At 45.1% G+C, this 13,838-nt stretch overlaps 1 protein-coding gene across 1 annotated transcript in view; it reads left to right on the forward strand.

The window, feature by feature from the left end:
• The first annotated feature begins 872 nt into the window (after nucleotides 1-872).
• Nucleotides 873-13,838, forward strand: part of SLC25A33 (solute carrier family 25 member 33) — a 30,870-nt gene continuing 17,904 nt past the window's right edge. The window contains exon 1 of the mRNA XM_040263366.1: nucleotides 873-1,132. Within this exon, the coding sequence (XP_040119300.1) occupies nucleotides 1,077-1,132 (56 nt within the window). The 5' untranslated portion in view covers nucleotides 873-1,076. The remainder of the gene's footprint in view (nucleotides 1,133-13,838) is intronic.

Consider the following 13,838-nt stretch of genomic DNA (forward strand, 5'->3'; position numbering starts at 1 on the left):
TTCAGGGCATTCATTCATTATTTTCTTGGGCATATACCTTGGTATCTGCCAAGGGGCAGACACCTTCTCAGGGAAAACCCTGAAAGAAAGGAACAAAGTCCCTGCACTCTTGAAGCTTACACTCCAGGGGCGGAAGGACAATTTACATAAATAAAACAACAAAAAAACTGCAGAAGCCTATGTGAGGAAATTAGATAGAGTCACGTGGTAGAATGTACAGCAAACGGGGGCAAAGGAAGGCCTGCGTGAGCGTGGGGACTTGGGAGTTAAGTTGCCAGGTTAAGCTTGACGATGACCCAAAGACACACAAGTAGAGAAACAGCTCAGATACAGAAACTTGAAGCTCAGACGTCTGGGCTGGAGATGATCAGGAAAGATACCAAAAAGCTATTTCTAGAAACATCAAAGAATCACAAAATGATACCACTGGGAGTTAAAACTGTTTGGATCTTGTTTTTCCCCTAAACTGGGTGATAAGCACAAAGCTTGAGTTGTCATACGTAATTTATATACTTTTTTACACAGTTTAAGTATCACAAAGTAAACGACTATAAAAATGAATAAAGGCCAGGCACACGGTCTCGCTAGGCTCCACCAATCCCAGTTTCTAAGCCTCCCGGATCAGGGACCAGGCAGCTTTAGCCGGTTCTCACTCCAAGCGCATTGGCTCCCGCGGCTCCCACCCGTCTCTCCATCCCGGGCTGCGCAGTGGCTCCGCCCAGGTCCGCCCTCTGACCAATAGGCGCGCGGAATCCGGGCCCACACCCCCGTCGCGCACCGCCCCGAGCCCGCGCCGCCGAGTGACGTCACGACCCGGCCCCCCCCCCCACGTGACAGCCGCGCGCCTGGTTCCCTCTGGCTGCCGCGCTCGCGCTGCAGTGGCCGGTGAGGCGCCTTCAGCCACGCGGCCGAGGGCGTGAGCTGAGGGAGCCGGTCGCGGGGTTGCGCGCGCATGGAGGCGGCACCGGAGGCCGCCTGAGGGCAGCTTGGAGAGCGGAGAGACTACCTCGCGCCCCCGTCGAGCCGCCTCGAGCCCGCGGCACCCAGCGGCTGCGGGCCGCGGAGCCGGTGCGGTCATGGCGACGGGGACTCAGCAGAAGGAGAACACGTTGCTTCACCTCTTCGCCGGCGGGTGAGTTACCGGCCCGACCCCGCGCCCCCGCCCTTCTGCTGCGCCGCGCACCCTCGGTGCACCGGGGCCGGTTACCAGCCCTTCCTGGGCTGAAATGCGGGCTCCCGAAGGAGGAAGTCCGGGCGATGGGGCAGCGGGGAGGCCTGAGGGGCGCGGGGCCTCTCCCCCTCCAGACCACATCCCCCGACGGTGGTTTTACGCGGCGCCCACGCCCATCCCCATCCCCGCGGCGTCTCCTCCTTTTTCTTCTCTTAAACAATTAGTGGCTGGTCTGACGAGTGTCACTCGGCGGTCCTGTCTGGCCACGCTGCACTTAGCGACCTCAGAGTTCTCCCCCAAGGCCTTTTCCCGAAGGCCCTAGGCGGGCTTGGAGATGCTCAATGTGGCCCGGGAGTTCCTCAGTGTAGCGCAGGGACGAGTTCATAAGGTAGAGATGCCGGTATTGGGCATCAGCAGGGGCCTGGGACGTGCTGGTGAACCGTGATGCTGGGGTCAGCAACCGGTGTGAGGGCTGATGGGGGACCGCAGGATCAAGTGAGAACGGGAAGGTGTGTTGAAATGCTTCTTACCTGCTGGTTGGAGCGTCAGAAACAACGTAATTCTAAGATGTGCCCTGTTTTGAAAGCATCATTTGGCGGATCGTCATGGTATCTTATATGTTTCAGTGGCGGCAACGTATTTTTAGGGAGGTTAAGAAGGGAGCTGGTGTTTTTGGTTTTCGGTAGATAAGTTAAAATATTTTGTATTAGTGATTTGTTTTCTTTCAATACAGCCTTTGGGTCCTTTTGGAGTCTTCTAGGTGTTTGGAGTCTTGTTTAAGGACCTCACAGCCCTGGCACAGCCATTTTTAAGTGTAGGACAATTCTACATAAAGTAGCACTTATCCTATTGTTCTGGTTTGAGTATTTTAGTTGCAGTTTTGTGTTTTAGTTGCTACCCAGATATGTTCCTTATTACAAACAAGCAGTGGTTAAGAATTTGTCTGCAAAAATACCCTTGATGAGAGTGTTCCTGAGTTTTTTTGTACTTTTTATTGTAGTTGTTTACCTAGGTACTTTGTTTCTCCGGTCAGAAAATTTCATTGTTCTTCAGGCATAGGCATGATTTCTCATTCATCTCTTTTCTGCCCTTCCCTCTCATTTTGCTTCATCTTTCCATTGAGATTTATTTTGAGAGTAACACAAGGTTTGGGGAGGGGGCCGCGTTCCTAAATTAAGACAGAATATTGATTTGTCATTCTGGAGGATTTTAAGCAAGTTGGCCATGTTATTAAAGTCGTTTCTCAAGCTAACAGGGATTTTTTTTAAAAATTATTTTATTCTCAGTGATTTACTGTTTCTAGTGAGGTGGTCTTTTTTTTTAATGCTTGTACTCTGAACCCAGAGAGTTCCTTGCTCTGGAGCAGCCTCTGTGAGGCTCGCTGCGTGATCGATTCCCCTGTCGACTCTCCCAGCGCGCCCTTCACAGTGCCCTCTGGCTGCTGATTCTCCTGCTGGAGCACCAGCCTCTTGTGATGGAGGAAAACTGCATTAGCCAGCACAGCTCCGAACCGATTAAAACGGGGGAGTTTATTAGGGTGGTGCCTGGGGCCATTGTATTTAACAGGTTTCTATTCCTTCATTAGCAGTTCAAGATTCCTTGCTGATCTGCAAGAAAATAAGTGTTTGAAAAGGATGCTTTCAGAGTAGCTAATTGGATTTTGACTCATTCCCACCAGCCTAAAATAAAATACAGTGCTTCCAGTTCTTTTAGGGAAGAACACTAAAGGAGCTAAAATATCAAATGGGTGGGTGTATTCTGCAGTTAAAATCAGGCAGTGCAGTGGTCCCACCCTGTCTGTTGGAAGGCTGTATTGCTTTGCTCAAAGTAACTAGCTTCCACTGTTAAGCTCCCCTCTTTCCAGAGAACTGAGTTTACTGCTTTTGAAAAGAAGTCAGAGACCCTACTTTTTTAGACTCTGTCACATTTCTCCTATTTATCGAATAGCTAACATCAAACAAGTTTAATGCTATCACTAATTGATGATACCGAGTTAATATTTTTATCAGTTCTAACAGACTTATGAATAGTTGAAAATTAATTTTAGATCCTAGAAAATAAAAACTACACCCAAAACAACTCATATAGTCTTTTAAATTTCCTACATTATTAAAAGCAGGGGTTCTTTGCAGAGGCAAAAATGCTCCTAAATTAACCTGTAATAGTCAGGTTTTTATTAATAGTCATCTTTTTAGTATAGCGTTGCCCTTTAAGAAAGAGGAGAACTGAAGAAGAAACCACCCACAAACCAACACCTAGAAATAAGCACTTCAGAATCAGGTCTGTGTGCATATATATATGCAGCAAAGGTAATTTCATAGTTAATTTTAAAATAGGCTCCCCTTCTTTATGTGTTGCCTCCTCCTTAGAAATATGTTGAGTTTTGATGGCAGCATGGTAATGAATTCTCTGAATAGACTTCTTTTTTTTTTTTTTCCTGAATAGACGTCTAATCAACCCTCACTGTTCCATGGTTGCAGTGAGGAATGTAAACATTTCCAAGCCCAGTGGCAGGAGTTCAGTGAGGCTGTTACTGTCATTTATGACAGGGCTACCTAATTTATTCTGATTACATAATTTCTTTCTGACCTCTCATTGCTCATTTTTTGAAATTCATTTTATATTTGGCTCTGCCAGGCCTTCATTGCTGCGAGTACTTTCTCTAGTTGCAGCAAGTGGGGGCTACTTCTAGCTGTGATGTGTAGGCTTCTCATTGTGGTGGCTTCTGCTCTAGGGCAGGCTCTAAAGCTTGGGATCCGTAGTTGTGGCCCTTGGGGTTTAGTTGCCTGCAGCATGAGGAATCTTCCCAGACCTGGGATCGAACCCGTGCCCTGTGTATAGACAGGCAGATTGCTACCCACTGTATGACCAGGGAAGTCCTCATTGCTAATTGTTGCCATTATAAACTGGACATCTTTATGTGTCCCTGTGTAGTCATCTGATTATTTCCTGAGGGTAAACTGTGTTAATGGTATGTAAAATTGCTGAGTCAAAACACAATTTTAAGACTTTTGATCGCTATCAGCACCTTCATTAGCCATCTCCTAGGGTGGGTTCTTTGTGTGAGCAAACCTTATTCATTTATGTTGGTTTTTAGTGTCTCTGGCCACCCTGGTGGCTCAGACACTAAAGAATCTGCAATTCAGAACACCTGAGTTCAATCCCTGGGTCAGGAAGATCCCCTAGAGAAGGGAATGACAACCCACTCCAGTATTCTTGCCTGGAGAATCCCATGGACAGAGAAGCCTGGTGGGCTGCAGTCCGTGGGGTCGCAAAGAGTCAGACACAACTGAGCAGCTAACACTTTCACTTTAGTATCTTTAGGGATTCTACTGTTTTCTGCTTTCTTCTCTCCTATCCCCAAATCTGGGTGGCACTGTCAAAAACCTAAACCAATTTTACTGTTACTCCCTAACAAAACCTATCAAAACCTTTCTGCTATTTAAACCCAACCCATTAAGAGAAACACGGAAATCCTCCAAAGTAGCCCTTCCATGTGTAGACCTCATGACAGAGAAAAATCTTTTAAACTTTCCCTATGGAATGACTTGGGTTTCCCAGATGGTGCTAGAGGTAAAGAATCTGCCTGCCGATGCAGGGGACATGGGAGATGTGGGTTCAGTCCCTGGGTCGGGAAGATCCCTGGAGGAGGGCGTGGCAACCACTCCAGTCTTATTCCCTGGAAAATCCCTTGGACAGAGAAGCCTGGAGTGCTGCAGGCCATAGGGCTGCAAAGAGTCAGACGTGATCAAGCAACTGAGCACACATACGTGGAATGACTTGGCGGTTCTGGTTGTGAACAAGCAGCATTCAGGAGAGTACTTAGCACCTGAAATAGCTCTACTAAGCTGTCTTTAGATTAGAGCTTGATGGCCTGGATTATACGCGTTAGGTCTTATTTTTATGGCATGGTGTTTTCTCTTGTCACTAAATGTATTTACAGGACCTTTAAACTGTACTTTAATGGGGATATGTATGTCTTTAAGGTTTTAAAAATAATATAATCTAAGTTATGTTCACAGTTCAGTCTTTCCCCTCATTGCAGGGAGCTGTCACCTGTTGTACTCTGTACTGTCCCTGTCCCTGCAGGTTTAATCTGTATCAGCTAAGTGTTAGCTTTGAAGTATTAGGCATACCTGATAGCTCAGTTGGTAAAGAGTCCGCCTGTAATGCAGGAGACCCCGGTTCAAATCCTGGGTTGGGAAGATCCGCTGGAGAAGGAATAAGCTACCCACTCCAGTTTTCTTGGGCTTCCCTTGTGGCTCAGACAGTAAAGAATCCACCTGCAATGTGGGAGACCTGGGTTTGATCCCTGGTTTGGGAAGATCTCCTGGAGAAGGAAACAGCTACCACTACAGTATTCCTGCCCGGAGAATTCCACAGACTGTATAATCCGTAGGGTCACAAAGAGTCGGACACAACCGAGCAACTTTCACTTTCATTAGGCATATGTTAATTTATTTGCTAAGGAACCGCATAGAGAAGATGCATGATTTATTTGCAATGATTAAAGAAGCTTTGATAAGACAAATATAGTATGCCCATGTATTTTATATGAGGCTTATATAAGTATACTAAGGCTGTAAATTGATTTTCTCCAGTGTATTTCATACATGCAACATTTTTTTTTAATGTATTATGTTTGGATGAAAGATTCCTGTTAAAATTTATGCGTCATGTAAGTTTAAGCCTCATAGGTAGCAGCCATGTCTGTTTTCTTCACTGATCCATCCCAAATACAGTAACCCCCATGTGTTAGAGATAACATCATTGCTACTTGTTTAACGAGTAACTAGATGAGTAAAAGGTATCGTGCATCTAACCTGGAGGTGTGTAGCCTGTTAAATTGTCCCAAATAAAAGCACTACTGTATTTGTAATTATAAACATGGCTCTGTAGTAAAATTTGCTGAAACTGCATTAGTATAAGGTAACATTTTGGATTTGTGTGTTTGCAAAAGATACTGATTCTCTTCCATTTCAGAAAGTACTGTAAAGTTGTTTTTTAGGTCCTTATTTATTTATCTTTGTCTGCACTGGGTCTTTGTTGCTGTGCACAGACTTTTATCTAGTTGCACTGAGCAGGGAGTTTCTCTTGTTGTGGCGCATGGGCCCTAGAGCAAGGGAGCTCAGGAGTTCTCTAGAGCCAGGGGCTCTGCAGTTGTGGCCACGCACCAGCTTAGTTGCCCCACGGCATGTGGAATCTAACTGGGCCAGAGATCGAACTCCTGTCCCCTGCATTAGCAGGCAAATTCTTATCCACTGTACCACCATGGAAGTCCACTGTAGAGTTTCTGGTTCAGGTGCTACTTCATTTTTTTTTTCCTAAATGAGGTAGGATATAGAAAATAGCATCTAAAGGATAGTTAGCTGCATCAAAAAAGAAGCATTTTGCTTTTACTGAGTGAACACACAATTTGTGTAATCAAAATCTTCTAAGCCTTGTGCTAAGTATTCAAATAAAACATTCCAGAAAATTATGTGTAAAGAGGCATTCATTCCTTTTTTTTCAGATAGTGACTATAGGGATAGCAGATGAAAGGGAGAAGTTATCAAAGGCTCAGAATTTAGGGATCACAGGGTGTCTGGCCATATTATTAGTCAGTAGAATCCATATTGTAGTTACGTATAAGCTATGAGTCTAGAAACCAGTTTACTGTCAGTTGGGTAGCAATGATAATAAAGAGTGTTTTGGTCTTGGCTTTAGTGTCTAAATTGAGTGAGCCTATGTATAGAAAACAGCTTCTTGTTGAAAACGTCTAGGTTTTAAAATTCTCTTTGTTACTTGCAACTCAGAGTTAAAAGGTAAAAACGTATTAAAAGGTAAAAATTCATCTTTGATCACATAAGGACTATAGAAAAAATTCTAGTGTATGTATTGTAGTAGTAATGGTCCAGTTTAGCTTTGTTCTGCTATAAAGTAGAGGGGAGGAGCCTAATCCACAGCCTTTAGAAGAATAACAAGCAAGGCCTACATGGGTAAAGATAAACAGTTAAATACTTCTTTATGTAATAAACAGACTTCAGTTCTGAACAGGAAGAATGAAAGGTAGAGAATGAGGGTGAGGGGAAGGACAAGTAGTAAAAGAAGAAAAAGGTACAGAAAAATACAGGTCGTAAGTTTTGTTTTGTTTTAGAAAATCAGGCAGATAGATTTCAGAGAACCTCTTGTTGCTACTCTGAGACATGTATGATTTAACTGCTATTCATGGCCTTTCTGTTGCCCTATTCAAGCCCTTGGGATGGTTTCACTGAATAGAATATCCCAGAGGTATTGGGTATTGGGTATGGAATAGTCCAATGGTCTCTGGCTTTGGCATCTGTGACTAGAGCAGGATTTTAGGAATGAAATTAAATTAACATCCAGGGAATTTCCTCATAGCCATTAGAAACATAGTCCACTGGAAACACAAGTCCTCTATGTGTTTTAGAAAATTACTGATAATAGTTAATCCCTTTAAGTACTTTCTTGAGAAGCTTGGGTATAATTTTTTTTTAAATTGACTAGGCTCATTTGGGAGACTTTCAGTTATAAGTAGTAAATCAAATTCACTTACAGCTGCCTTGATTATTGGCATGTATACCCAAATTTTAGAGCGGGCACAGGCTTCAGGGAGGGCTTACCTAAATAGCTCAACAGTGTCACTGTGGGACCCCTTGATGACTGCTCTGCTTTCCAGAAATATCTGCTTGATTCCAAGGTTGGTCCCTGCATGAACACAGAATGGCTTCCAGCACCTCTCAGCTTGTTCTCCTCCACTGAACAAGCCTTGAGCTTAACTCTGACTGGACCAACTTGGACGTGCATCCAGCTCTAAAGCGGTATTGCTCCCCAGGGAATTATGCCACTTATCTTAGGCTGAATCATGTGCCATCTCTGAACAGATGACATAGCTTTATGTTGATTAAGTGAGTTAGGACTAAACTGCTGCTGCTGTTAAGTCACTTCAGTCGTGTCCAACTCTGTGCAACCCCATAGACAGCAGCCCATCAGGCTCGATCCCTAGGATTCTCCAGGCAAGAACACTGGAGTGGGTTGCCATTTCCTTCTCCAATGCATGAAAGTGAAGTCGCTCAGTCATGTCCGACTCTTAGCGACCCCATGAACTGCAGCCTACCAGGCTCCTCCGTCCATGGGATTTTCCAGGCAAGAGTACTGGAGTGGGGTGCCATTGCCTTCTCTGTAGGACTAAACTAGAAATGGGTTTAATCTCATTCAAACTATTTGTTGTTTAGTGGGTAAGTCGTGTCCGACTCTTTGTGACCCCATGAGCTGTCCGTGGCATTTTCCAGGCAAGAATACTGGAGTGGGTTGCCATTTCCTTCCCCAGGGGATCTTCCCGACCCAGAGATCTAACCCCTGTCTCCTGCTGGGTCTCCTGCATTGCCAGGTTGGTTCTTTACAGCTGAGCCACCAGGGACGCCTGTCCAAACTGTATGACTTAAGAAGTTTGGGACAGAGAAAGCAGGAATGGATGCTGGGGACAGTACTCTGCATTGGTTATACCGCCTTCAAATACATACACTGTCCATTTTACCGATCTGGAGCCGGGTTTCTCAAGCTTGGCCAAACAGCTGTTTAGAGGTCAGGCTTGTCCCGTGCATTGTAGAATGTTAGCAGCGTCCCTGGCCTCCAGCTCCTAGGTGCTAGTAACCCCTCCCCCAATTTTGGCAACCAAAAGTGTCTCCAGGCATTGCAGGATGTCACTGGAGCCAGGGCAGCAGCATCCTGGCTGAGACCACTGGTCTAGAAGAGTGGTCTTCAGACTGATCACCCAAGCCTGTGATTAAAATGTTTGTGCATATCCCTATGTATATTTATATTAACCTATTAATTCTATACCTGTTATAAAACATATACAGGAAATAGAAGTTAAATGGTGATTCTAAATACAATGAAATTTTATTTTTGACTGTAATACTTTCTTTCTATATGCCGTGGATCTTTGTACGTGCCTTTTAGAGCATTCTCCCACTGTGGAGGTTAGTGGCCTAAAATACAGGTGTCCGATCAGAATTAGTCAGTTGCCTAACTGTGTAGGGCTAGCACGGTGTCACCATGAAACTCCAGATCCAGTGTGACTTTCCCTGCTGTCTGAGCATCAGATACCCGGGCCCTCAGCTGAACCTACTCTGAAACTTAGAAGGAGGACAGCCATCGACCACTGCATCCGAGGCTGCATATGCAGAGCAGAAAGGCTATAGATTATAGTTGTCAGCGTTGTGGCCTGTGGAGTGTTGAGAGAGGCTGTGCCCGTCACTGTTCCCATCCCTGTCACCAGCCCCTTGTGAGGCTGAGATGTGGATACCTTGTTCTGTGTCCAGAGGCGTCCTGCAGGGGGAAGGCTGCTGCCTTATCAGCCAGAGCCAGCAGGCTGAGAAGGGACCGGTGCGGCATGCTCGGAGAGGGCTAAGGGTGACTTCCTACTGAGTGTCAGTCTTGTTGCCTCGTGGTGGGCATGGAAGGACGCTAGTGGGCCCTGTTGCCTTAATGTCAAGGAATGAGGACCAGAGGAGGGGGAGACACACCTAGTGCTGCCAGCAAGGTTCTCAGGCCAAAAGGAGATGGGGGGTGGACTGCTGGGGGTCTGAATACAGGGCTTCTCAGTGACAGGGCTCTTGGGGGAATTGAGCAGCGCCCCGAGGAGGCCTGCACACCATTTACACTGACTCATGACATTTGAAGAGGCCACCAATACGTATACACGTAACACGTAGCCAGGTGGACCCACAACTAGACCTAGACCTGTGCCCAGAGAGCCCTAAAAGGATGGGAATGGGGAAAAGGTGAAAGAGCAGACCAGGTCCCCTCAGTCTAGCTGGCAGTGGCAGAGGCAAGTTGTGAATCAGATTTGAGATTGAAGTTCTAGGGGACGAAATTTGAAAAACTGAAAGGCAGGAGAGGCAGGATTCGGTGGAGAACAGCTGAAAAGAAGTACTGGCAAGGGCTGGGGAGGACTGGCAGACAGAGCTGATGTCTCCACCCTTTCTGACTGGAGATTCCTGAAAAGCTCGGTTAATATTAATACCTTCGGCAGAGTCGCTGTCGATGGGGCTTCATCCCGGATACTTGATCATGGTGAGGAGCTGGGCTAACTTGGAAGGTCTTTGCACTGAAGCATTGAGAATTGACAGGGCCTTTTTTTTCTACAAAGAATATAATTTGTTGTACTCTTAGGTGCTTTGGACCCAACCTCATTATATATCTAGAGAATTTGGAAAGCCGATCTCAGAGAAGTCAGTATTTTGATTTCTTTTGTCTAGTCTTCCTCAGATGGTGAATGTCCTGTGTGTTTGGTTCATAAAGAAAGAAAAAGCAATTGAACCAAAATATTAACTTTTTTTTTTTTTTGCGGCACGCAGTAGTTTCAGAACTTGAGTTTTTAGTCGCCCTGAGGCATGTGGGAATCTTAGTTCCCTGACCATGCCCCCTGCATTGCAAGGCAGATTCTTAACCATTGGATCACCAGGGAAGTCCCGGAAAGATTAGCTTTTAAAATTCTGCTATGGAATATCTTAAATTTCAGGAAGAATCTTCTTTTGGACAATTTAGTGTAATGTTAGAACCTTTGTCTTCTAATTAAATATCCTTTGGGTATTTTTCATTTAGGTGTTTCCTGGTAGATGAGAAGGGGCTTAGCTACTGAGCAGTTACTTCTTGCCGCACTCACTTTACGGTTTGCAGTGCTTTCCCAGCACTATGTATGTTTCCTGGGATGCCGTGGGGCGGGCGGTATCACCCCTCTTGTAGAAGAGGCACATGGAGACCCTCTGTTTGCCCCTGGAGGAGCCTGGGGTCTTTTCACCACCCGGCCCTCTGCCCTGGGCACATGGGTGTGTAACATACAGAACGGTGGCTGTAGAGCGAGTGTGGCCTGCCACCCCCACCCAGGAGGTGACCAGCTCGCTGTCAGCAGGTGTTTGCTTAGCACTTCTGCAGGCCATCCTCTGACCGGTGGCTTCCGTGTAGACGACAGTTGGCTGAGGTAAGAAACACGGCTGACCTGGGGACAAGGCAGAGGTGTTTGACCAGTGTCTTATTGGAACTTGTTGACTTTCTGATGCAAGAATTTACCGCAAGCTCTGGGTTTTTTTCTTTTTTTTCAACGACATGGAATCATCACCTAGTTTTTATTGTAATAGATTAAGAGCAATTTATTTTATGTGAATCAATACAGGTTTGGAAGGGTTTTTTGTTTTTGTTTTGTTTTTCCCTTTTTAAAATGCTATTTATTATATCCCATTTTCTTTAGATATGTTTTTGTGCTCGGAGCACGTTGTATCAACCAACATTCAACTGTGCTCAGGATTTTTTCTTCATACTGAAAGACACATTAAAGTTATAAGTCCTAGTTGTCTTAATTGACAGTTTACCATCTTAACTGTGAATTGCAAATAGTGTGAACTAGCTTTTAACAAACTATATATAAATACCTGTCCTTCTGTAATATTCCCAGAGAGGATACCTTAGTATAGAGGGAAGCACAGGCTCTGCAGACAAAGGGTCTGGATTTGGTTTTCAGTTGAGACACTTAGGCACTTGTGGCTTTGAGAAAGTATATAAACCTCATCGAGACCCAGGTTCCCTGTGAGGTCAGGATGGTACCACCCTGCAAAATCGGGAGCTTACATGATAGTTGTCCCATGCACAGGTCAAGTCCTTCCTGCCATCCTCCCTTCCTGTTCTGGTTGAGATATCCTCTAGGTTGCTTTGTGTTCAGTGGGTTTTGGCCATAGTTCAGCGAACACTGGGTAAAGAGACAGCTCTGTTGTTTGTTTTGTTACATTTGTTTTTTTGCCACAGTTTGTGAGAGCTTAGTTCCCCAACCAGGGATTGAATCCAGGCACTTGGCAGTGAAAGCTCAGTTTAGGGTGGTATTACCATCATGATTTAAAGGCAGGTTTACCTACATCAGGCACTCTTATCTATCAGATCTAGGCCCTTAAGTCTATTTCTCACTTCCACTGTATAATCATAAGGGATTTGATTTAGGTCATACCTGAATGGTCTAGCGGTTTTCCCTACTTTCTTCAATTTAAGTCTGAATTTGGCAATAAGGAGTTCATGATCTGAGCCACAGTCAGCTCCTGGGCTTGTTTTTGTTGACTGTATACAGCTTCTCCATCTTTGGCTGTATAGAATATAATCAATCTGATTTCGGTGTTGACCATCTGGTGATGTCCATGTGTAGAGTCTTCTCTTGTGTTGTTGGAAGAGGGTGTTTGCTCTGAGCAGTGCATTTTCTTGGCAAAACTCTGTTAGTCTTTGCCCTGCTTCATTCCGCATTCCAAGGCCAAGTTTGCCTGTTACTCCAGGTGTTTCTTGACTTCCTACTTTTGCATTCCAGTACCCTATAATGAAAAGGACATCTTTTTTGGGTGTTAGTTCTAAAAGGTCTTGTAGGCCTTCATAAAACCGTTCAACTTCAGCTTCTTCAGCATTACTGGTGGGGGCATAGACTTGGATAACTGTGATATTGAATGGTTTGCCTTGGAGACGAACAGAGATCATTCTGTCGTTTTTGAGATTGCATCCAAGTACTGCATTTCGGACTCTTTTTTTGACCATGATGGCTACTCCATTTCTTCTGACACATCTATTTCTGCTTTAATTGACTATGCCATAGCCTTTGACTGTGTGGATTGCAATAAACTGTGGGAAATTCTGAAAGAGATGGGAATACCAGACCAGCTAACCTGCCTCTTGAGAAATCTGTATGCAGGTCAGGAAGCAACAGTTAGAACTGGACATGGAACAACAGACTGGTTCCAAATAGGAAAAGGAGTACGTCAAGGCTGTATATTGTCACCCTGCTTATTTAACTTATATGCAGAGTACATCATGAGAAACGCTGGACTGGAAGAAACATAAACTGGAATCAAGATTGCCGGGAGAAATATCAGTAACCTCAGATATGCCGATGACACCACCCTTATGGCAGAAAGTGAAGAGGAACTAAAAAGCCTCTTGATGAAAGTGAAAGAGGAGAGTGAAAAAGTTGGCTTAAAACTTAACATTCAGAAAACGAAGATCATGGCATCCGGTCCCATCACTTCATGGGAAATAGATGAGGAAGCAGTGGAAACAGTGTCAGACTTTATTTTGGGGGGCTCCAAAATCACTGCAGATGGTGACTGCAGCCATGAAATTAAAAGACACTTACTCCTTGGAAGAAAAGTTATGACCAACCTAGATAGTATATTCAAAAGCAGAGACATTACTTTGCCGACTAAAGTCCGTCTAGTCAAGGCTATGGTTTTTCCTGTGGTCATGTATGGATGTGAGGGTTGGACTGTGAAGAAGGCTGAGCGCCGAAGAATTGATGCTTTTGAACTGTGGTGTTGGAGAAGACTCTTGAGAGTCCCTTGGACTACAAAGGAGATCCAACCAGTCCATTCTGAAGGAGATCAACCCTGGGATTTCTTTGGAAGGAATGATGCTGAAGCTGAAGCTCCAGTACTTTGGCCACCTCATGCAAAGAGTTGACTCATTGGAAAAGACTCTGATGCTGGGAGGGATTGGGGGCAGGAGGAGAAGGGGATGACTGAGGATGAGATGGCTGGATGGCATCACGGACTCGATGGACGTGAGTCTGAGTGAACTCCGGGAGTTGGTGATGGACAGGGAGGCCTGGCGTGCTGCAGTTCTTGGGGTCGCAAAGAGTCAG

Source organism: Oryx dammah, unplaced genomic scaffold, assembly GCF_014754425.2.
Source record: "Oryx dammah isolate SB20612 unplaced genomic scaffold, SCBI_Odam_1.1 HiC_scaffold_21, whole genome shotgun sequence".
Taxonomy (NCBI): Eukaryota; Metazoa; Chordata; class Mammalia; order Artiodactyla; family Bovidae; genus Oryx; species Oryx dammah.